Here is a 22,859-nt window from a genome sequence, read left to right as displayed (position 1 = left end):
AGCAGACTGTGGCCAGCCTTGTCTTGTAGCTTTGTGACGAAGACACACGGACACAATTACAGCTATATTGCGAGGCTTGAGATCGTGTGCTTAAAACTCCCTCTCACACCTGACTTACACTGATTTAAAGGAATAGTTCATCAAAAATGAAAATTCTACTACATGAACCCACCCTCATGTTATCTGTAATTTGCAGAACACAACAGAGGATATTTTAAAGACTGTTGGCAACCTAACAACAATGACGGTACTCATTTACTTCTATTGTATGGACACAAAACCAATGTGAGTAGAAGGGTACGAACAACCGGCGTTGTTCAGTTACAAACAATCCTTAAAAATATCTTCTTTTGTCATAAAAAATTAAGTTTAGAAATTACAATATGATGAGTAAACAATGACAGAATTTTCATGTTTGGGTGAACTATCCCTTTAAAATTCAAAAAAATGCTGGGTGGAAGTTGAGCCGTGGGGTTAAATTAACCCAGATTTATATTTATAGTTGAATCCACAGTGGGTGGATTCAATCAGCATTTGGGGCTGAAACAACCAAGCATAAATTTACAACCAAATAGTTGGGTTTGTCCCTTTTTTAACCCAAGGCTTATAATAAAAGAAAAATATTTATATTGTATGTATTTGTACGTTTTCATAAATTTGTTTCTGCATGACTGTGTGTGGGGGAATGCCTCAGTGTGTCTGTGCTTGCTAACTTAATTGCTGTAATCCAGACAGACAGTGGTTTCAAAACTACAGCTTTGGACTTCAATAACTCACACACATGCATGTGACTTTCCCCCGTAGTGTTGAGTTCTCAGGTTATATGGTTTATAGTATAATCAAAGTCTTTTGTATAAACCCACAAACTCTAAATCAACCTAGTTTAGCTGTTCTTCCTGTCTATTTTGTGAAATATTCACAAAATATTTTTATGAAATGTTTATACTGAAGATCTTAGGGGAATCTCAAGAAGTAATCTTTGTCGAAGCCAAAGAGAATGTTAATGGATTTTACAGACACAATTTGTGTATATGCGAGTGTGCAGGTTGAGAGCCAAAAATGTCCACACAAATAAAGAATTGAATAACTTCTGAATAGATTCTGAATAGGTCCTCACAAGTAAAAAGACTCAAATACAGAAAGGTTTGTGTGACAGTTAGAATTAGGTGTAGGGTGAGGGGATAGAATACAGTACAGAAATCTTTGTCTGTGGAAAAAGTCCCCATAAAACATGGAAACTAACATGTGTTTGTATGTGTGGAATGGTGGAGTGTATACGATAGCACAATGTGTGTGATGATTTTAAGGGGGTTAGTCTGGGTGTGTCTGCTGTGCTTGTCAAATCCACTGCCAGTCTGAAAATCACTATGTATTTAACTAGCTAAATGATCCTTACTCGCTTTCTCAGACCTCAGTATTAGGAGCAAACAGACAACAGAAGTAAGATAAATCAACTGTTCATTTAAAAAAAATCCTATAAATATGCACATATTCAGCAATTTTCCTATACAACGAGATTAAACCCAGAATTTCTATTTAAAGGAATAGTTCACCCCAAAATAGAAATTCTGTCATCATTTATTCACCCTCGAGTTGATCAAAATCTGTAAACATTTCTTTGTGCTGATAAATGCAGAAAAAGACATTTGGAAGAATCTTGTGACCAAACAGTTATCGGCCACCATGGACTACCATAGCAAGAAAAATGGTAGTCAAAAGTGCCCCAGAACTGTTTGCTTCCCTACATTCTTCAAAATATCATCTTTTGTGTTCAACAGAACAAAGACATTTAAAAAGCTATTTTCCTACTATGGTAATCAATGATGGCCTAGAACTGTTTGGTTACAAACATTCTTCCAAATATCTTTCTTGGTGTTCAACAGAACAAAGACATGTATACAGATTTGGGACAACTCGAAGGTGGTAAATGAAGAGAGAATTTTTCATTTATAAGAGCCCTGTCTTTTCAGGAATAAATCTGAACAATGTCATAAACTGCCCTTATACTTTTCAAGACACAAAAGTCTGTAAACAAAGGTCATACATCTTTTTATTTTTTATGGTTTTGGACAGTCAACAGTCTACCTATGACTTTGTGTTGACTGTCTTTCTGTCTGTTAGTATTTGTCTTGTTTGTGCTCAGTTGAAGACAGCATGGTTGGTGATGTGATCTCAACAAGTCAGCCCAAATAAGGCAACAACACAGACATGTAAAAACATATGTATAAAGTATCAAGACTTTGATACAAAAAAACACATTTATCCAGAAAAATGCTCACACGCAGTTAAGACTTTCTTAGAACGCAAAGCTTTCACATCATACCACAAGCTTCTGGCAGTGAAATATTTTCCAAATCAAAGTAAGTAATTTAGCATAATCATTTGGCATAATCAGAGGTTTGGAAGAAAGGAAAAAACGATCGAGAGATAGTGGAAAAGGAAACGAGACTGATGTTTCAGATGCCAAAATGTAAACTGTTTCCCATAATGTAGCAGTGACTGTACGGGTAGCAGGCTATTAGAGAGAGAGAGAGAGAGAGAGAGAGAGAGCTGTACAGTGGTACAGTATCATTGGTACAGTGGTGAAGAAGCTAAGCAACTTGTACATTCCTCAGATATCCTAACTCAAAGGCCAGCAAGCTCAGACACAAACAGTATAGAGCACTGACTCTGTTGGGCAGAAAGGCACATGACATAACCATAAACCACTGATGTTTCCAATAATTATTTATAAAGGGCATTTAGTGACCATTCTTCCTCCTGTATAAGTACAGTGGTTACTCTGGTGTGATTGCATAATTGCCCAAATCTTTCTGATGCTGTGTTGGCAAAACCAAACACTTCAAGAGTGAGTAGAAACTGCAGCTATTGGAGATTTTAGCAAGTGTATTTCAGTCATTTAAGACTGATGACAGAAGAAATAATAATTTCAAACTATCCATTGTAACAACATTTTAAACACAGGTTAAATCATTCTTACTGGTGGTTACATCTGAACTCGAAACAACAACAATTTATTGTAAAATTTAAGCTTCAATTTATTCAATATTATAGGTACATGCACTTGAGACATTCATAAAGTGGCTTTTTAATTCAACATTTTTAATGTTCTTGTCATTTTCTGTTAAATGCCATTGTTATAAAAAACGTTGGTCGTGTCTCTTCGGAGACTGCCCTTTTCCCTCACTGGGGAAAAAGAAGGAATGATGGACTTCTGCTGCCTCGCACACCTTATTGAGCAACGCGGCTGGTCACAAGGGCCGATGCCCGCAACTTTTCAGCAGGACCGCATTCTGAAATCATTTGGACATTTCCATCTCTCCAAGCGCATACGGATACATCCAGCACATAGCTTGCAAGTATAAATTTCTATTTATAGAATAGCTGCGTTAAGTTTGTGCGTCTGTGTTAAATATGATTTTTTATCATGTTCAGAAATTTCTGCAATGCTCTCTCTCACTTTCGGTGCTTCCTAGCCCGTTCTTTGTTTCATGTATTTGTTTGCGTTCATGCGATCGTCCTCATGTTTACCATGTAGAGTAGTGTTAATAAACAACCATATATTCATTTGTGATGGGTTTTCTGTGCTCGCGCTCACAAACTTTAACTGTGTTTGGTTTACTCTATCTTTGCTCTAAATCCTGTTTGGTAAAGTCACGTAACCTATGGCCATGAGATAACGTAGACTGTATAATATCATTGATGCATTCGCTGGATGAATACACACAAGTATTGTAATACTTTATATTACTAATCATAGACTGTAATTTAATAACCATTATTGTACGTATTTTCCTTTGAGCTAAACTAATTCCTTGACTAAACTTGATGTTTTAAATAACTAATTTCATGGATGTGATCTTTTTCACCACACATAAATTGTCACTGCTCTCAAAACGAGGTTTAAAACTAGGCCCGCATTCCCTCCACCATAATACTCGCCCTCCTGTCCTTGGCAGACTCTTGAGCTTCTCTCAGAGAAGCCTCAGCCTCTTTCAAGATTTAGTGACAATATAAAAACGAATAAAACTCTTTATAGTGCACTATGTTATTATTTTAACGCCCTAAATTGAGCGAAGAAATCCTCTTTCAGCGCAAAGAAGATGTATCGAGCTATGTTCCCTCGTTTTACTAAGGCCTTATTGTTAATGCATAGCAAGGTGTTACGGATGTTTATTCTAGTGCTATTCAACAAAGCTATTGCTCTCCCTGGGGTGAACAAATCAGCATAGCTGACTGATAATGTTCCGCCCATACACTCACCACAGTGGATTTAATATAGTTAACAACTTCGGGTCAATTTTACTATTTAAGGGGGAGTTTTAGCAAAAATCTGTTTTTTACAGTCGGCGAAGAATCCCGACAAATTACAGAAATAACTTTCAGGACAGCGGAGAAATCCTGTTGGTCAGGAATAATGTAGTTCCCTATCAAAAGCTACACTCGATGCTGCGTTTCAAACGCTATGGGAGAACAGTCTTTGTTCGACCGGTTGTGAAGCACGTGTGTAAAACACGCCAAAAATTATTTTGGCTTTAAATAACCTCGGCAGGTGACGTGGCTAATTACACCCGCACCTGCCGGTTATAAATACGCGTGAATGCGGACGCGTCATCAGGTTCTTTTGTCTTCAAGGACCGCTTTGTGTGTGCGTGTGTTGTGAGGGAGAAGTCTCCCTCTTTGTTGTTTTCAAAATCTTTAATATAAAAAAAAAAAAAGATTTAACCAAGATTCTTACACTAGTGACCAAGCACTCTCGGAGTTACTTAGCCTAGTGTAAAGAGAAGGAAAATAAAACCATGACTTACTCGGATCGAAGATGTGTTCCTCCCTGTGAGAGGATCCTCTCCGATTGCGATAAGCATGAATTTTGCTTTGAATGCTTGGGGGTTGACCATGCCGCCCAGGGACTTGAGGGAGAGTGTGAACTCTGTGATGTTTTTGAATTCAGAGTTCTCCGTGTTCGGCTCGCCTTTTTTAAACGAGACCGAAGCACCTCTTCCTCACCCTGTGGTTCGCGGTTTGTTTTTCCTGAGGCACGGGAGACGGATACGTCCGCTTCTCTCGTGCATTCGCCGAACCGCGGCGTCCTCGCGTCCGCTTCTGAAGCGTGCCCCGGCACTTCTTCTGAGCCGGCGGAGGACGAGGTTTCCCTTGTTTCTGCGGGGTTAGATAGCTCCGCCTCGGGGCGTTCCTCTCGCGATATTAAAGCGGTTGAGGATCTACTCGGGGCGGTAACCAAGGCAGTCGACAGGTTAAAGCTCGACTCGCCGCGGGAACAAGAGGCTCCCAAGAGTTCAAAGCTCAACGACAGATATCTGCCGGGTGGCTGGAGGGATGAGCCCCAAAATCGGGCTCTCTCATTCTTTGAGGATCTCCACGGCGAGCTGTCTCGCTCATGGCAGAAACCTCATTCCTCCCGTGTTTTCGTGCCATCAACATTGATTTATTCGACCGTCGTTGGCGCAGGGACACGGGGATACACTGCGATGCCCAGGGTGGAAGAGACGCTGGCAAGCTATCTCTCCCCTGGGACATCGTCGTCCCTGGAAAAGCCTTCTCTTCCCACCTAGCCTTGCAGAGTCTCATCTGCGCTGGTGGGAAAGGCTTTTCAGGCAGCGGGTCAGGCTGGTGCTGCCCTACACACCATGGCGGTTTTGCAGGCGTACCAGGCTGACCTACTGGATGATGTCAGCACTGGCGGGTTGATTGACGAAACAGCGTTGTCAAATATCTACCCTGCAGTGCCCAAGTGTCTGGAGTGTCTGCCACCCACTCCGGACAAGTTCCCCAGTCCCAACCAGGCACACAGTTTCAGGTGGGTCCAGTCTACCTGAGGCACAAGGTCCTCCGGCAGAGTGTGGCGAGTCGCGCCCCCCCTCGCAGAGGCAGGGGAGCGGCCCACCGTGCCCCTCAGGCCACCTCGGGAGGGTCGGACCTGAGGTGCCTCATCTCTTCTAAGAAGAGATCCTAAGATGTGTGCCCGGGACTCTGGGGGTGTTTGCCCCCCCGAGGAGGGGTTCTTAAAATTCCAAGAGTAATTGGAGGCTCCCCTTCGGCACCGTCAAAGGGCCGCTTTGCAATCTCCGCCGCCATCGGGCGTTTCGGGGATTAGCGGGCTCAAAAAGAATGCTAGATGTTTGGTTGTCTCCTGCCATATCTCAGGCCGCCATACATCTGGCATCCCCCCCAATGAGAAGTGCCAGAATTGATACCCCTTTCGGAGAAAAGCTGGCAGCGTGGAAACCACTGCCAGGTATCTCTCCATGGGTTGAAAGTACTGTAGACCAGGGCTACAGGATAAAATTTGCATATCGCCCTCCGCGAACGGCGTGGTCTTCACGTCCATGCAACCGGAGTGAACAAATCTGTTGGCACAAGAATTACAAACTCTGCTGGTTAAAGGGGCCACAGAATGTGTTCCCCTACTAGACAGAATTAGGCTACTAAAGCTGGTATATTTTAGATCCCAAAAAGGGATGGGGGATTGCGTCCGAAGACGCACATGTTCAAAATGTTGACAATCAAGATGATTATGTCTTACATTCAGTCCCACGACTGGTTCGTGAAGAACGATCTGAAAGATGCATACTTTCATAAAGAGATCCTGCCACAACACAGGAAATTCCTGAGGTTCGCTTTCGGGGGCGAAGCTTACCAATATCGGGTTATTCCATTCGGCCTTGCCTTGACACCCCGCACATACACAAAATGCACCCTGCAACTCCAGGGCATCTGCATTTGAATTACATAGACGACTGGCTGAATTTTAGCTCAGTCTTGCGAGTTAGCGCTTCGACATCAGGATGTCGTCCTATCTCATCTCAAAACTCTCGGGTTAAGACTCAACGCCACAAAGAGCGTTCTCTCCCCTACATAAAATACAATGTATTTAGGGACAATATGGGACTTGACCGCGATGCAGGCACAACTATCTCCTGCACGTGTTGAATCCATCCTGAGCACCCCGAGAAGCATCAGGCTAGGCCAGAAAGCTACTCATCACTTTCAAAGAGTTTTAGGTCTCATGGTGGCGGCTTCCACGGTGATACCTCTGGGATGCCTGCACAAGAGACCGTTTCAGTTGTGGCTCAAAGCCAGGGGGTTTTATTCAAGGGCCAACCCCCAGAGGCAGACAAGGGTGATGCGCCAGGGGCTTCTCACCCTTACTATGTGGTACAGACCTCGGTTTCAGACTTTAGGTCCCACTCTCAGTCCGTGTTGTCGTCGCAAGGTGCTAACGACAGACGCATCCCTTATGGGTTGGGGTGCGGTCTTAAATGACTGTCCAGCCCAAGGGATCTGGAGAGGTCATCTTCTCGATTGGCACATCAATTGCCTCGAAATGATGGCTGTATTTCTGGCCCTGAAATACTTCCTCCGGTAGTTACGAGGCTACCATGTCCTAGTGCGGGGGGGACAACCCTTCAGTAGTCTCGTACATAAATCAACAGGGCAGGCTGCGGTTGCGCCACCTCAACAAACTTGGCCCGCAAATCCTGCCCTGGGAAGAGGGCAAATTCTTGTCTCTCAGAGCGATTCACATCCTGGGGCATAGGAATGAGGGAGCAGACTTGCTGTCCAGACAAGCTGTGACAAACGGGGAATGGAAACTCCACCCCGAAATAGTCAAACAAATCCGGAAATATTTTATGAAGCGGATATGGAACTCTTTGCTATGCAGGAGACGTAACACAGTTCCCTCTACTTCTATGACTCATCCAGCTCCCCTGGGTCTGGACGCGATGGCCAATACGTTGCCCAGACTGCGTCTTTACGCGTTTCCTCCGATAGCTCTGCTCCCTGGAGTCCTGGCAAAGGTCTGTCAACAGGGCTCGCACCTCTTATTGTTGGCTCCCCTTTGGCGAACCAGAATCTGGTTCTCAGACCTAGTATCCCTCCTTGACGACTCGCCATGGGCGATGCCAGTCAGGAGAGACGTATTCTCTCAGGCGAAGGGGACAGTGTTTGATCCCCATCCTGAGCTCTGGACCCTCCATGCCTGGCCCCTGAAGGGCACCAGCTGAGAGATGTCGAGCTTCAGCCTGATGTAGTAGAGACTATTCTAAGTGCTAGGCCTTCCTCCACTAGAAGGAGCTACGCCCCAACACGGAGCGATGTTGACAAATGGTGATTGGCAAACCATGCAGACCCAATTACTGCCAGATCATTTCAGTGTTGGAGTTTCTGCAAGATAAACTGTCCTCAGGGACAAGCCCCGGTACTCAAGGTTTATGTGGCCGCCATTTCGGCCTGCCACGCCCTGATTGAGGGGGTTTTCTGTGGTAAACACCCTTTAGTCACCCGCTTTATTTGTGGAGCGAGGCGGCTCATGCCTCCTTCTAGAGGGACATTCCTTCCATGGGACTTAACAACAGTGCTCGAGGGTCTAGTTAGCGCCCCCTTCGAACCTTTGGAGTCAGCGCCTGTCAGGCTTCTGACCTTTAAAAGGGTTTTTCTAATGGCAATCACCTCTCTTAAGAGAATCGGAGATTTGCAGGCGCTTTCAACCTCGCCGTCCTGTTTAAATTTTGCCCCTGGGATGGTCAAAGCTATTCTGCATCCTCACCCGAGTTATTTACCTAAAGTTCCGTTCTCCACCGTGCATCCGGTTATTCTTGAGGCCTTTTTGCCCTCCGCCGTTCACGACGTCGGAGCAGGAACAATTACACCTACTGTGTCCAGTACGTGCTCTTCAGACTTACGTCCACCGCACTAGCTAGTGGCGTAAATCAGAGCAACTTTTTATATGCTATGGGGGCCGCAACAAAGGGGCGGCTGCAACCAAGCAAACAATATTGCATTGGGTGAGGGATGCTATTGCTCTATCCTATGAGGCGCGCAGTCAAGCTTCACCTCTAGGAGTCAGAGCTCATTCCACAAAGGGGGTTTCATCTTCTATGGCCTTAGCAAGAGGTGTCCCCTTGCAGCAAGTGTGTGATGCGGCGGGCTGGTCCTCTCCGCACACATTTGTTAGATTTTATAGTCTGGATGTCCATGCCTGGATCCCGTGTCCTGGAGTCTACATCCCAGAGTCATATCTGAGACCTCCTCTCGGATTGTGCACACACGTCACACAACCTGGGGGGTCCAGACACTTCCAGTGCGGCGGCGTTGGTATTCTCGTTCCCATAGCGTTTGAAACGCAGCATCGAGTGTAGCTTTTGATAGGGAACGTCTCGGGTTACTTGGCTGTAACCCTGTTCCCTGAAAAAGCGGGAACGAGATGCTGCGCCTCAATGCCGCACTGTAGGCGTGCCCGGACGTCCTTTCAGACAAAGTTGGAACCTGATGACGCGTCCGCATTCACGCGTATTTATAACCGGCAGGTGCGGGTGTAATTAGCCACGTCACCTGCCGAGGTTATTTAAAGCCAAAATAATTTTTGGCGTGTTTTACACACGTGCTTCACAACCGGTCGAACAAAGACTGTTCTCCCATAGCGTTTGAAACGCAGCATCTCGTTCCCGCTTTTTCAGGGAACAGGGTTACAGCCAAGTAACCCGAGACGTATTGTGTGTTAATTATGTGTGTAGGACGAAAAGCCACGTACCCGTGTTCAGGTAAACTGACACAAGCCATTAGACATGTGATCAAATTACACTCGTCGCCATAGCAAAGGCGTTAATGCAAGTGTAATTCCACATAGAATGTGGAAACGGAAGTCCGACAGAAAACATATTACCTTCTACTAACACTAGAGGTCAGTTTGTCTTAAAGTGTCTGAAACTTCTCCTGTCTAATCTCTGCCTGATTTCCCATTTTGGGCAACGCAATCTCAGTCTCAGCCAGTCTTTTCTTTTGTTTGAATTGTCTGATTTCATTTTCTATTTCACCGTTTACTTTATTTGAGCATATTTATTATGATTATATACAAACTATAATGATAATTCATATCCTTTTGTTACTGATTTGATGATTTGATTTGATTATAATTTCTCCATTTGAATTATTCTTTCTCTTTAGGGTTTCTTACAATTTCTCCCTTGCAGTTAGAATTGTATTTGATAAAACTTAATTAAACCAACTTAACAAAATTTGAACTTTGATCAAAACAATCAGATTGCACTCTTAAGGTGTTAAGGATTAACTCTCAATTGCCTATTTTCCCTAATTCCCTGTCATAGACCTTAGTGGGGAGACAGTTCACCCCCGAACCAGGAATCCCTCCTTCTCTATTCTAACTTCTCTCTCTCTCTTCACTTATGTAATTTTGTTTTTCTTCTTCCTATCAGAGACTGAACCTGCTGAACATCAGTAAAATTCTTGGTAATTATGTTGATGAACCGAATAGCCTAAGTCACAGAATGACCTCCAAGGTAACACTATTCAGCAACGTTATTCATATTTTTTCATGTGTTCACCCACACCAATTATCCGCCACCGCCTTCACGGCAAGGATAATGAGCTTTCAGTTTCCGTCAATAACTGACCAGCTCAGTTAAGCATGCAACACATAGCCCACATATTTAGCTCAGTAGATCTGTACGGACTTGCATCTTGCTCTTTGACCCTTTCTCTCTTCCCCTGTGTCTCAATATGTCCAGACCATCCAGTACTGTCACCTGCCAGACCATCTAGAGACCAGGCAAAGCAGTGCCATGGACTCCTGCCTGGGAAAAACATCGTCACACGGCAACTGCGGTGAAGGTGAAGTTTACACTAGAACATCACCTTCCGAAAGGGGGAATCTGTAGAGACAATGGCATAAGCCAAATGGTCAGAATCATTAAAAGAAGAGCAATAAACCCCCTCCACTCCCTTTTGTCCTGGTTTCTTGATACCATCATGTAAAAACCATAGCAAAACCTGGCTCAGGGGTGCCTGGATTTAGGTTGGTTCGTCTCCTGAAAGTTTTGATAACCCTTTGTTTCTCTGTGGGATATTTACGACTCCTAAGCTTCAAAGCAGAGATGAGAAGTCTCTCTGTCTCACCTGGAACTTAACATCTGAGGCTATCCAGAGAAACTTCTCTAACAAATAGGAACTTACAGTTGAAAGAAAAAGTATGTGAACCCTTTGGGCTTACTTGGATTTCTTCATAAATTGGTCATAAAATGTGTTCTGATCTTCATCTAAGTCACAACAATAGAGAAACACAGTCTGCTTAAACTAATACCTCACAAACATTATACGTTCTCATGTTTTTATTGAACACAACATGTAAACATTCATAGTGTTTAAACATTTAAACATCATGAACATTTGTTAATCACAGATCTTCCAGAAGCCTATGGGAAAAATGCTTAGGCTTTCACTCGAGGGAACAAACGCAGCACTTACTTCCGGGTTAGCCTACAAAAATCTGTGAGCCACTCCATTCCTCATTGTCCAGATAAGAGAACAATTGGGCTCACAGGGATGAAAAGGCTTAGAAAGTCTAGGCTTGAAAACTTTTGGAATGGTAGTCAAGTTTTTTGAAACTGGCCCAGTCATACCAAATTTAAAACCAGTCCTGTCCTGACCCTAAAAAAAACTGCATCTGTGTTCCATTCCAAATACTACTACACAGAATACAGTAGAATGCTCATAATGGTTTGCTTCAATCATTTTGTCAGTTACTCTATTTATTTATCCCTGATCTGTCTCTCGGGTCTACTGATTTTGGTTTATTGGCAGTTCATAGGCTGAAGGTCTGTGTGTTGTTGTCACAAAGCTCTGGAAACCCTTTACCTCTGAGTATTTATATAAATGTTCTTCTTTTCCTTCAGTTTTTTGGTTCTACAACTAATTGTCACACTACTGCTATTGTGGTGTTTATTTTAAGTGAAATGTGCTTTATAAAAAACAATTTCTTCTTGAAGAAGTTAGCTTACCAACTATTAAATTACATGTCAACAACTATAATGTAGCTAAATCTGGGATTTTAAATGCTGCCAAGAATTTTCCACAGCCTAATTCAGTTTTAAGAACAAAAGCATCTGGTGGGACTGTGGTATTTTGCTGTGTGTTTATTTTTGTAAACAACAAAATACCAGAAACAAGCACACAGCCATTATAATGTTGACATTTTACCTTAAAGGGGTCATATGAGACGGCTGGAACAAATATCGTAGTGGTCGTAGTGATTTGTCAAATACTGCAAGCGTTAGAGGTGGGCGGAATGAACAAAAATCTATTTCACGGATGGAGTAAATTTATTACACGGTAACGATATATTTCATGAAACAATCTCCCATTATAATTCTAAATCTTAAACCTATTTTTTCTTAGATTAATTAAACTAATTTATTTATTACAGTTCGTTTAAATGCCCCCCATAGTTAAAATGTAAGCAAGTTATGAAAATGTAGTAAAGATATCAAATTAAGTTCTGATAATCAAATGTATTATTTATTTATATTTATCTTCTGGCTATATATATAATATATATATATATATATTATGTGTCTAATACATGCACAGGCAACTTATAACACACCAAAGTTTGTTTCATCCGTAAACACTAGAAGTTTCTAAATTAGCAGCCTTAATGTTATTTGTGTTCCAGCCGTACGATCATAAACAATCATAAAGAGCACTACAAAACAACAGAAGTCTTTCAACTTCAAACCTCAACAATTCTTTTTTTAAAAACATTTTAAACTATCATATTTTTATAAACAAACGTATTAAATTAAACATTAATCTAGATAATTAACCGCTCGTTCATGCCAATGTTTACACTCTCTTACTTTGAAATGGCAGCTTGCAAGATTTTCAAACAAACCAGTTTCTATTGTCGCATAGGGGCTTGAATGTGTCATAACCTTAGCAAGGGCTAAGGTTCTGTGTGCCAAGCAGATGTGAAAATTCAGGCAGTGTGACTGGGTAAAATGTAGCAGTAGTGGTTGATGGGTTTTTGTGTAATTTATCTAGAAGAATGATGAAGATTTTGTCTGAAGAGTAGGCAAAGACAATAAATAAACAGTATGACTAAAAAAATGGAAGAAAGCTATTTTAACAAATATTTTCCTGGCACATGCAACATTGATATCTAGAATTGTCAAGAGAGTTTATGAATTGCTTTATCACAAAGCCGGTGTCAGTGTTTAACTTTCAAGGTTAAGTCTGACTGAAAAAATATTGTTTCAGTGTCTCTGTTTGCATGGGAACCAATGAAGGGGAAAACCAGAAATGTTGTCCTAAACCCTGGAATAGAGGGGGCGCTTGCAGTGGCAGATTGAATAAAAACTTGGGCTCAAAAGTAACAGTACGATCATGCTGTTTTGACATCACCCGATTGTTCTATGAATTATATTATAGAACCAGTTTTATCCAAACTGCCTGACCTTCCTTGAGAAAACAGTATGCACTGAACATCACAAAGGGACAATGGCGGGGGTGCCATACAAAATCATCAAACAACGTGACCTTTCTTATGCCATTTGTTTCTTGGGTTTGGATTAAGGGGTTGAAAAGCCAATTAAGACCTTTTTCCTAAATCTCTTGCTTCCTAAACGTTTCTCCTGAGAAACAAGACTATTGTATTCTCATTTTGTCTCTAAAAAACAACCTGAATATGTATTTGTCAAGTTATAGACATTTTAGTGTAAACTCAAAATGTTTCACCAAATTCTTTTAATTATAAAATCAAAGTAAACGATACCTCAGTGAAACATAACAGTGGACTCCATTAAACTCTGAGGAATATTTTCTTCTGCTGGGTTTACTGCTAGTAAATGCTTTAAATGTTCTTGGTATGACTATCTAGATGTTAAGCGGCCAATAACACACAGATAGAGACACACACACACACACATTCCTCTTCTCTGCTTTAAATACCTGGCCTCAATCTCACAAGACTGAAAAGTAAAGAGTTTACTCTGAGTAAACCAGAATGCTTGTTCAAGGCCCTAAGTTTCAATGCTGCCCTTTACTTTAAATAAACCACCCAACCATCTCTTTCTATCACAACCTCGAAGGTTTTGACTATCAACACCATGCAGTTATAAAGATTGCAGTCCCACTCCTCTGCTCCATTGCTATCTGGTGGATGGGAAAAGCATGAGAAAGTTGCATGAGAAAACTTCAAGAAAGGGAAATATTTCAAATCCACTAACAAAGGCAAGAGTCAGGTAACAAATAAGAGGGAGGGAAAAGAGATAAAGAAATTGAAACGGTGGACGGAATGCAAAAACTGAGAAAAAAGGTCTTAGTCCTTAGTTAAACTCTTTATGTGTGGCATAAGCCCAAAGTAATTTTCAAGCAAACGAAAATTACAGAGAAAACACAAACTTTGACAAAAAGTGTGTGTGTGTGTGTGTGTATGCATGTGCGTGTTAAAAAAATTATAAATATGGAATCAAGCAGAGGTTGATGAATCAGCAGTTAACAACCTCAGCAGATCTTACTTCGATGACCACTGAATCACACTAGCACAAACACACAAGGATTGGTATTCTTCTGGAATGTTTGACTGGATTTCTGACACATTTTCCACCCTGAAACAGCTCTTTTGTGGATTTTCTGTGATGAGGAGCTAGGAGCGCCAGAGAAAACCAAACCAAACTCGTTTAATAGACTTTAGTTACGTAATAAAATGGCTTTGACTCCTCTGAGCTCTACCTAAAAATTACTGCGCACGTTGATCATTATATTCCTAAAACAAATAAAGAGAGGCTGCAAAAAAGGTAGAACTTTAAGTAGAGCTGAGGTAGCTAAATAAAGAAATGAAGAGAAATCCATTCCATTCCATTTTCTACCGCTTATCCGAACTACCTCGGGTCACGGGGAGCCTGCGCCTATCTCAGGAGTCATCGGGCATCAAGGCAGGATACACCCTGGATGGAGTGCCAACCCATCACACACTCATTCTGAAGAGAAATCACCTAAATAGAATAAATTTTGTAGTTCTTGCATATGTGTCTATGTGTGTGTGTGTGTGTGTGTGTGTGTGTGTGTGTATGTGTGTGTGAATGAGGACAGAAATAGGCAGCTGGTTGTCCTGCTGTGGCACACTGGCATCATTCTGGGCACTCTGCAGAAGTGGAGGATGGTTTGAGGTTAACACACCTCACACCACAGAACCCAGATCCCGGCAATGACAGACAGAGAGAAAGATACAACAAAGAAACAGAGGCAGGGCCTTTATGATATGTGGAATTCTACATTTTAACATTCTTCTTTGTTTAAGTAAGATGAGTCATGATGTGAATGTGATGTGTCCATAGGTGCCTGATCTTCCAGACAGACTTTGACTGAATTCTTTGACTGAACTCACAGAAATATGTAATATTTGTCATCTTGAATCAGGTCTTGACAAAAATATTAAACAGTTCCAGAGCTTAATACCAAACGTATTGTTTGTTTTAAAAAGTGTACTAAAAGTTCTTTCAAGGCTAAATTAGGACGTGAAAGATCTTATGAGGAGACTTTTATTCCTCAATGAGCTCAATGACATAAGTCTGCAGTAAGTTATTTCAAGTATTCAAAAAAAAAAAGACTCCACCAGAGTGATGGACAGCATCAAAGTTCAGCTTCAGAATGATTATAAAGGATGACATGTTTGGAGAGACAAATAATCAAACTCTCATGAGAGTAATCGTTCAAGTTATGTGTGTGGGTCGGTTTGGTCTACAGTGAGGGATCCCATAAGGCTAACAGCTCACAAGGTCAACAGCTTTAAAAACATACCCATAAATGTCTTACAAATAATATCTAAATGGCTTGTGTGAGGTTTGAGACTATGGGTACGATAAGGTTATGTGCTAAAAATACCACGAACGAACCCTAAACAGAATAGAATTTAATATAAAATACAGAATGTAATGATAAGTTTACCACCATGTGTATAAGCCCTTTTAATAGTAGGTGTAAGAAACACACTAGATGCGCCTTCTCAGCTGACCTCACTAATGCTGCGGCCACACCAAAAGATAAGGGCCGATTTCTCCCCTTTCGACAGTCCTAGGTAAAGTCCCGGAGATCTTAAATAGCTCTAAAGATCATATGATCAGATTTCCCTGTGATGTGTGTTAAGAGTAAATGCACCTGATCGGAAGAAAATCGCTGCCGCCCCTATCGCGAATCTTAAATATTCAAAAAGTTGAATATTTACAATCAGAAATCCTGGTGTGTGGAAACCCCTGAGGACAAACCCCGAGGACAAACGCACAAGAACTGTGTTGATTGTCACGTGGAACAAAATACCGTATTAGAAAGCCAGCTGACATCTGTATAAAACCGTAGTTATCACTTCAACAAACCCTTTTCATTTATTCTGTCATTTTTCTTTCAAAAGCAGTACAAACACTAACAAATAATTTCAATAAAAACCAGGCTATGTGCAAGTGACGGTAGTGGTTGGAGACCGACTGTGCGGATGCTTTAAGGCGGAACAGAAAACATAGGTACAGTGGAGCCAATAGACTCTTTCAGGTGATAATGTCACCAGTTATTTTTTACAAAGCTGTATTAATATTGTTTTATAATATTATTTAAAACAATATTGGAGTTGCAATAAAATTATATCTAGTGCTGTGCCACCTTAAATGCTTTAGACGACGCTGCTTGAGCAATTTCTCAACGATAAATCATATTTTTTTAAATGCATAAAAGGTTATATGTACACATTTTTTTTTATATTGAACAAAAATATATATATATATGAAAAACAAAGCTTAGAGTGAAATATTAAATAACTTATTATGAAATCTCAGGAGAATTTGTGAGATTTCCTGTGTTCACAGTGAGGACCCTGTTTGAAAATCTGTTGGTATGCGGTGTGTTTTCTTTGTCACATCACGGCGCACCACACATTATAGGAGCAAAATGATTAAATCCAAGATTTTTTCTCCTCATGTTTGAGGTCTCTCGCCGTTTAAAACTCTTATAAGATTAAAAAATATTATGGTGTGGCCCCAGCATAACATTCTTAGTTTTCCAGTCCCCGGGAATCAAGAAGAAAGTATATGAACACTGTTGAGTGTTTCTCACTTTATTCCTTTGGATTATCTCTGTCAAATCTAGTCCCTGCTTCCTACAGTGAAGACCCTTCTACACACTGATCTATTTCAACTCTTTTTAAATTTATATCAGACTTAAATTCCTCTCGACCAAGAGTCCAACAAGGGACTGCTTGAGGTTGATATACACTCGCCTAAAGGATTATTAGGAACAACTGTTCAATTTCTCATTAATGCAATTATGGTGGTGGTGTAATGGTGTGGGGGAGGTTTTCTTGGCACACTTTAGGCCCCTTAGTGCCAATTGGGCATCGTTTAAATGCCACGGCCTACCTGAGCATTGTTTCTGACCATGTCCATCCCTATATGACCACCATATTCCCATCCTCTGATGGCTACTTCCAGCAGGATAATGCACCATGTCACAAAGCTCAAATCATTTCAAATTGGTTTCTTGAACATGACAATGAGTTCACTGTACAAAAAATGGCCTCCACAGTCACCAGATCTCAACCCAATAGAGCATCTTTGGGATGTGGTGGAACGGGAGCTTTGTGTATCCCACAAATCTCCATCAACTGCAAGATGCTATCTAATCAATATGGGGCAACATTTCTATAGAATGCTTTCAGCACCTTGTTGAATCAATGCCACGTAGAATTAAGACAGTTCTGAAGGCGAAAGCGGGTCAAACACAGTATTAGTATGGTGTTCCTAATAATCCTTTAGGTGATTGTATTTCACAGTGTGAAATTGTACAGTTAGCCTCTCATTTAAAGGAGTGATGAATTAAAATCACAATTTTAACCTGAGCTTTTGTTACATAAGAGGGAATCGTATTCACGCAAAAATCATGTAAGTGTCAGAACTGAAAAAAACACCCTTGTTAATGATTACATCTGTTATTAACACCAAGCCCAGCGAACGGCAGGTTCTGGAATTTACCTATCTATGATGACATTGAAAGGTTGAACACCGCCTCCATAGAGAAATATCAACAACTATTTTTGATATTACAGGAAATTCTGAAGTGCTAATACCGTTATTACTTTCGAGATTTCATATCTTGGCACCATATGTTAATAATGAAGGTGATTTAGGGAATTGTTTGTTTAGAATCAATACATAAGCACTGCGCTTATGCAACCAGTTTCATCATCATTGCAAGCATTAGCTTAAATATCAGCATCAAAACACACAATAGTACAACCCACTGAGAAGACTGCTCATCTAACTTTAACAGCCTATTTTTCATTTTTATGTCGAAATAAATACAGTTTCTACCCTAAATAAGGTCCATTATGAGCAACAGTAGGCAAAACATGTTCAATTTTGATGAAAGACATGAACAGAAAAATCACAAAATCAGAGATGTGTCAGGTATGATATCGATGTTTAAAAAGTATTAAAAACATGCTTTTGGTCTGAGTCCCAACAAGCTTGATGTGTCTACAAAATGTACACTTAACTAAAGGCTAGAAAAACTACAAGACTTTTGCTCAGATTTTCAGTCCGGATTTGTTGCAGAAAGTCTGTGCCAGTCTGGAGATTTGATCAGTTAGTGTGTTTCTATCTAAAACTTTCAAAAAGTCTGCAATTGTATGATGTCTACTTTTAGAAAAAATCTGTTCAGATTTTAAAAGTGTATTTCAGCCGTAAGCGGTGAATCAGCTTCCCCCTTTATTTTTATCACATTCACTTATTTTTGGACTAGACCTATTGAGAAGCCCTTGGGCATCCATCAGACAATTAGAGAGCAGGAGGAGAAAGACCCAGACAGAAACACACACCATATCAATCTGCTGAAAAGGAGCGCTTAAAATAACACTCACTTTCATCACAGCGCTCATGAAAAACACAGTCAAATATGTACGGCTAAACCACACACACTCAGATTTAGGCTCACTATCCATATCAGCTCTGCACATTCTTTCCTTGAAATAACAAACTGGTACATCAGTGTGTGCAACGGGGGTTTCTCGCTCACGCACACAAACACATAAAAAGCTATGGTTTTGATATCTTTGCTGTGTTTATGAACAAATACAATGCGAATATACAGTAGCCAGTATCCACAAGCCTTTATGTTTATGTGTATGTGTGCTGTTCAGACCTTGCTGCGTAGACTTCATGGCACCATGCCTTACCACATTCAATCAGATGCAGCTCGAAGTGAGAGCTGCCCTGCCAGCCAGACAATATGCAGAAACCATTACGACGAGCGAGTGAGAAATAGAGGGAGGAAGGGGGGCTATTATTTCATTTCCACTCACAGTTTCACGTGCCATTATATTTTACCATAAACCCTACGAAAAGTAAGCAAGGTTTTACTAAGGAAAGAACACCAAATGTTTCGTTGGCTTACTGAAGAACCCATAGTTTAACCATGATATCTGACAAAACAATGTGGAATGGCAAAAAACTTGGTTACTACATGTCAACAAAAAAACGGGGTAATTTTCATGCGGGAAGTGTGCAACTGGTTTGACATCAACAACCCAGGGAATAATACCGTCCAAAAACATATCTTACCGACTCTGAAGCCAGGCCCGGTTAGCGTATCCGCGGACTGGCCGTTTTCCCCGATGAGGGTCGTATTGTTGCCTTGTTCGCAGGTGTCCTGACACTGGCCCTTCATGCATGTCCGTTTGCAGATGAGCGGCGCGATAACCACTTTGAAGCGCTCGCGAGTGGACGCGCGCTCGACGCACAGAGCCAGTCGCTGGAGCGCGAGCCAGATTAGGAGCAGATGGGAAAGAATCAGAGAGGGCATGCTGGCATCCCTCAATGCCAACAAGGGGCAACACAGAGCATTCACGCCACCACCCACGGTATATCCACTTAAAGCCCGAGCAGTTCTGACGCACTCCTTGGGAGCCTCGTTTGGAAACTGTATCCAGAAACTCCCTAACTTTTCCCAGCCAGCGCTGGCTTCGGAAAGCTAAAGAAAAGTTCTTTCCTAATGCGTTCCTGTCCCGATTAAGGTAAAAACTCAGAGAAAAATTACGTCCGATTCGATGCGTGGAAACCGCAAATTATCCAAATTCCGAAAATGTTATGCATTTCAAAAATCAATTTGAAAGATATTAAATGCGTTGTAAGAAGTTCTTGAGGTGGAATAAAATGAAAAACTCTTCTTTTATCTTCATTTCTCAAAGCCCAATAGCATACCGTCGGTCGCTGCCTGGAAAGCTCGTGTGTGCGTATGGGAGTTTGGGAAACTTTTGGAGGAGGAGAGGCATGGGAAGAGCCAATCCACGGGCGGACGCCCTGGCGCACGGCCAGAGCAGTACAGCGGCGGTGCTCAAAGCGGTTTGGTAGTCGACGCCTTCCCTCGTCACCTCTTTGCCTTAATTTGCCCCTACCTAGTCCTCGATGACGGCGTTGTGCGCAATCCACAGCGGTTACGGATGATGTATTCAAGAAAGCCTCGAGTCCAGAGCTCCGGTTTTTTACGTGAGCCAGACCGACTGACGTTTTTATTGCGTGAGTGGAATTACGAGGGTACCGCTAGCGATAATAAACATTTAATCTGTCCTGCAAGACCCACGTGTTAGTAAAGTGTCAGAATGCATCATTTGGTAGCCTATAGTGTCCCAGCATTCCTTGGAGTAGCATGTAAATACCATTACTGCTCCAAAAAAACACCATATATTACATCCATTTTAATGGATTTAATGGGAATTGTTTTGGTTTTAGTTTATTCATCTCTTATTGTTAATCTCAGGTTGTTGTTTGGCAGAAGAAAAATAACACCATTAAATAAATCCAAATAAGGAATTTTGGTTTTAATATTATTATCAATAGTGGTGTTTATAATGGAAATATTAGAATTTTTCTACCAGAGATGGTAGACAAAATCTCGCATTAATGTATTATCAATTGTGATTACTTGCATTTTTTTGAAAAGAGGTAATTAAAAAACATGATTTGTGATATGGCCGCTGATGTATAGGCTAATATTACACATCACACACTGGACTTACTGAATTAGTTTCCCATATAGCCTAAACAGATTGTTTGTTTTCTAATCAAATGTTATAATTTTCAATATAACCTATAACTTAATTTTAAGTATTCTAGTGGCGAGATCATGGAAAAACTAAATTCAAGGATATGCTTTACTGAAAGAAATTTGATCCAAATATTGAAAACCGCAGAGAATGTGATTTTAGGGGACATGTGTAAAGAAGGGAGAGAATTAAAGTGAGCAGGATCAGCCAGTGGGAAAGAAAAACTTGTGAGGGCGGGATGATGGAGAGGCAAAATTAGAGAAAGTAAGTTGAGTCACTTCCTTTAAATAAAGTGAGAATGTTTGCTTTCAGTCACTAAGGAAATGACTGCATACGGGTTCCTCACTCGCACATATGTACACACAGGAGAGTTCACAGACAGATCTCACATTTTTGGCAACGCAAAGGCATGCAGCACCAAGACCTGCAACAGACATGCGCAGCTCCTTTGTCTCAAACATGCAGGAATCTTTATGTTAAAACACACACAAATGCATGGAGGGCGCTATCAGGTTACTTTAAAAGCAAGCTGTTTTACACCATGGCAGATTCCACTCAGAAAACAAAAAAATTTTAGTTCTCAAAATATTTGACTGTTTTGATTTAATATCCAGCTAGACATCACAAAAGCCAGTGATCATGTCAAATACAAGACTGTGGGATCTAAAACATTCAAGATGTGACCACACAGAATCAATACTGTTAAATCTCATCATCTGATTCCCCATTAAAAGTATCATCTCTCCAATAATACATAGAGTTGATATGAGCATTCAAGTCAACAGATGTTGCCCTCAGTGTGACATTAAACCTGCATGCCAGTGGAGAGCGGAGAATGTGGTCTGGACGCAGGGTGTGGGCTTAAAAAGCAAACTGGCCCTACTTACGTCATAGAGACTATAATCACAGCTGAGCAGATACATGAGTCATTTCAGAATCAAAAAGAGTTCTGACCAAACATCATCTAAATGTTGGTCAGACTTTGGATGACCGCTGCCTGATCATAAGAGACTACACAGCTCGGTGGTATTTTTGAGAACAGCCAAAAGAGTGGGAACAATAACTTCTAGTTAAAACAGATTTTGGGAAGGGCACTTCCGAAACACAGAACACTATGACAATTAACTTTGAAACTGGTTGGTATAAAGATGGTGTCATTTGTACGGCAGGCAATTATATGGGAAAACCTATGGAGGAAAATGACTAGAATAGTATAAAATAACTTTGGTTACTTAGAATGTAACAGGAACATTGACACACAAAAATAAACTTTTCAATAATATTCAACCACTCTTTTCCATATAATGAAAATGAATTGAGCTATTCCATGACTGTATGTAAAATAAAGTAAAAATACTTTATATTGTACTTTTTGGTTCTTATTTTTGGTTTTATAAAAGGTTTATGTAAATGAGTGCAAAACTCTTAAAAACTGGAACCTTTGGATTCCACAGAAGACAGTAATACAATTACTGAATAACATGGGGGTTGAATTAGTTATTGCATGATTGAACTAAGCCTCCCCCTTAAAATAATGGTAACACTTTCCTTGAAGCATGTATGTATAATACATTATAAAGAGTTATAAAAGGGTAAAATGCATTATAATTCTTCATAATGTGTGTTGTAATGCACTATTTCAAAATCAGATTCGATAAATGTGAACATTTTTAAATTAAAATTTGAAAAGTGTATTCTGCAACTTTTGCATAATCAGAATCTAGTATTTTAAAATGAACCAGACGAGTATATCACCAAGACCTGTTAGGAGATTATACTGTATTTGTGACCTTTTATAAACACAGTTTATTATTGATTGGATAGTTATTATTGATAGCGAAGAGTTATTGATTGGAAACATTGCAACCAACATCAATATTCAAGTATAGAAGCATTTATAAAACAGCAGATTTTTTGAAGCAGATTTTAATGAATGACATTTTATCAAAACAAGCCTAAG

General features: G+C 40.8%; 1 protein-coding gene across 3 annotated transcripts in view; it reads right to left on the bottom strand.

Moving 5' to 3' along the window:
• ltbp3 (latent transforming growth factor beta binding protein 3) overlaps positions 1-20,297 on the bottom strand; it is a 45,893-nt gene extending 25,596 nt beyond the window's left edge. For 2 of the 3 annotated variants that reach the window (XM_056746210.1, XM_056746211.1), the window contains exon 1: positions 19,419-20,297. In XM_056746210.1, coding sequence (XP_056602188.1) covers positions 19,419-19,659 — 241 coding nt within the window. In that variant the 5' untranslated portion in view covers positions 19,660-20,297. The remainder of the gene's footprint in view (positions 1-19,418) is intronic. The other variant, XM_056746209.1, reaches the window with a different exon arrangement.
• Between the last annotated feature and the right edge of the window lie 2,562 nt (positions 20,298-22,859).

This window comes from Triplophysa dalaica, chromosome 4 (assembly GCF_015846415.1).
Source record: "Triplophysa dalaica isolate WHDGS20190420 chromosome 4, ASM1584641v1, whole genome shotgun sequence".
NCBI lineage: Eukaryota > Metazoa > Chordata > Actinopteri > Cypriniformes > Nemacheilidae > Triplophysa > Triplophysa dalaica.
The sequence above is the reverse complement of the archived record's forward strand: the minus strand, read 5'-3'. Positions and strand labels throughout refer to the sequence as shown.